This window comes from Microtus ochrogaster, linkage group LG3, assembly GCF_000317375.1.
Source record: "Microtus ochrogaster isolate Prairie Vole_2 linkage group LG3, MicOch1.0, whole genome shotgun sequence".
In the NCBI taxonomy this organism is placed as follows: domain Eukaryota; kingdom Metazoa; phylum Chordata; class Mammalia; order Rodentia; family Cricetidae; genus Microtus; species Microtus ochrogaster.
In genome coordinates this window covers 32,472,694-32,475,308 of record NC_022029.1, presented here as the reverse complement: position 1 = coordinate 32,475,308, position 2,615 = coordinate 32,472,694, and the positions used below count along the sequence as shown (strand labels likewise).

The 2,615-nt window shown below is 51.1% G+C and overlaps 1 protein-coding gene across 1 annotated transcript in view; it reads right to left on the bottom strand.

Annotated features, from left to right (window-relative positions):
- Positions 1 to 2,615, bottom strand: part of Haao (3-hydroxyanthranilate 3,4-dioxygenase) — a 15,128-nt gene that overhangs the window by 2,471 nt on the left and 10,042 nt on the right. The window contains exons 5-7 of the mRNA XM_005360743.2: positions 2,214 to 2,303; positions 1,906 to 1,949; positions 1,481 to 1,626 (exon numbers count right to left, since the gene is read on the bottom strand). Coding sequence (XP_005360800.1) covers positions 1,481 to 1,626; positions 1,906 to 1,949; positions 2,214 to 2,303 — 280 coding nt within the window. The remainder of the gene's footprint in view (positions 1 to 1,480; positions 1,627 to 1,905; positions 1,950 to 2,213; positions 2,304 to 2,615) is intronic.

Sequence of the window (2,615 nt, the reverse complement as noted above, 5' to 3'; positions counted from 1 at the left end):
TGTGTGTGTGGGCACATGGTGTGTGTGTGTGTGTGGGCACATGGTGTGTATGTGTGGGCACATGGTGTGTGTGTATGTGTGGGCACATGGTGTGTATGTGTGGGCACATGGTGTATGTGTGTGTGGGCACATGGTGTGTATGTATGTGTGGGCACACACGCATTGGTGGTCAGAGGATGACCGAAATTGGTTCTCTCTTCCCACCTTTCTGTGGCTTCCAATGATCAAACCCAGGTTGCCAGGATTGCAGAGCAAGCACCTTTATGCAGTGAGCCATCTTTCTGACCCGGAGTGACTATTTCTTACCATGTAGGCTGTGCCGTTGGCAAGTTACTGCACACTGGACTACCAGCATCCTTGTAGGTCTCCCTGTTACATCATGTCCTCTGACCTAGCCTCACGAAGGAAGGACGACAGCTGTGAAATGCCACCCTTGCCTCCTCACTGACACCTGGGTGAAGCCCCACTGTCTCTAGGACAGGACCCCTCCCTTAGTCTAGCTCAGCAGAGTTCCAGGAAGAGTTAGTGACTCTCTGCTAGCTCTGACTAGCCTCAGCTGCTTGCAGGGTGAGACTGTTCAGTCCTTCATTCCTCCCTCAAATGCTCCGTCCGCCTCACTTCCTTCCTCCTGCAAACCTTTACACTTTGCAATTCTACTTGGGGGCTGAAGATATGGCTCAGTGACTAAGAACACTTGTTCTCTCAAAGGACCCTCACAGTCATAAGCATCTGTACCTCCAACTCCAGAGGGTTCAACACCTTCTTCTGGCCTCCACAGGTACCAGGCAAGCAATGTGCTTTCATACATGTAGGCCAACACACATAAACATAAAATATATAAATCTAATTTTCTTATTTAAAAAATTCTATATCTACAACACCTCCTCCAGGAGCCCTCCTTGATTTTTTTCCTTTATCCTTCCAGTGGCCTCTCTAGTAAATAATAAGCTGTCCCATGACTGGCAGCTATGAGTTAATTTGTCCATAGCAACTGTCTTGTTCTTACCGAAGCCTAAGGCAGCATCAATAGTAGAGGAAAGGTCAGCTTCTTATCGTCGCTACACATTGTTGCCCAGTCCTCTGCCAAATAACTCTTTCCCTTCAGCTTCCAAGATCCCATGTGCCAAAAGCCCAGGGGTAGGTAATTGACAGGCACCCAGAAAGCTGGCAATAAGCGAAGAACCTCCTACTCTGAAAGTGAAGTGTCTGAGGGACCATGAAGCTATCAGAGACATCCAGCCACAGAAACACTGTTACTCTCTGAGACAGAGAGGGAACAGGAAGGTTATTCTCTTGCTTCTCTCTCTCTCTCTCTCTCTCTCTCTCTCTCTCTCTCTCTCTCTCTCTCTCTCTCTCTCCTCTCTGTCTCTCTGTCACACACACACACACACACACACACACACACACACACACACACACACACACTTCCCACTTCCCAGGTGCCAGATGAATAGATGCCGAGGGCCCTGAGCTGTATTACCTGGGTCTCATAAGTGTCCCCAAACAGGCTGAGGGATGTGCCTGCCTGAAGCTCCCTGGAGTGACCACTCAGCCATGCCTTCAGTGACATAGGCTCCATGACGGATCGTGTACTCAACGGGAATGGTGGCTCCTTGAGCAGCTGGTCTGTGCCAAGGACAACAGTGACAAGCAGTGACCTCCAGGCTCAGCGCCCAGCCCCAGGACAGCCGGGTCCCAGGAGCCCTAACTCAATAGCAGATATGGGTTTTAGGTGCAGCCTAATGGTTGAACAGCCACAGGAGGGTGCTGCTTGGTGTCATTTGCTCAGAACTTTAAGTTCTGGACAGAGGGCTCAGGAAGAGGCTCCTGGTCAAGACACTCTACTCCCTACAGGGCAGGATGGAGGGAGAAAGGGAAAGAAAATGTGGCTGTCAGAGGCCTCACCAGGGTCAGGCTTTCCTGTTCGGTACTGCTCAGAGCGGAAGAACCTGCAGGGACAAACAGACAGTAGGGAATGGCCGCATTCCTGTCACCATGCCAGTGAGGCATATACCACACCCAGGAGCCAGGACACATTCATAGCCCCTCACATGACTTGATCACCCATCATACTTTCCCTTCCAACCCTGCAGAGCTTCTCATCCCATCCCAGAGCTGGGAGACTCCCTTTCACTCTCAGACCTGACGGGTCCAGGTCAGTGGGCACTGCGAAGCTGAACGACAGTAGGGGTGGGCCCAAGCTGGTGACTTACTCTTGGATGATGGGGGCCAACTGTGTTCCAAGGTCCTTGCAGTAGAACCATTTCTCAAAGAGGACATTTGCAGTGTCCCCTACATAGTACCTGTCAAAACAGAGGTCAAGGTAATTCATACCCTGTTGCGGGAGCTCCTTCTGCTTCTTCAGCCAGTAGCCGCTGAGTTTGCGGCTATTGGCTGAAGGAGCGGAAAGAGCTCCCACAACAATACTCCATTGAGGCAGCTTTGGGGCAGCCTGGTCCAGGCTGGGCTCTGCTTACGGGCTCTTTACTGAGCTCAGGCACTGCATAGCTGTACTGTTTTGTCATCTCTGTTGGCAAAGCCCAGGCTGTGATGGGTGAAGGGGCTTCAGGTTTTATGTTCTATTATCACAGCCTCTCATAAGCTTTGGGTTCCCT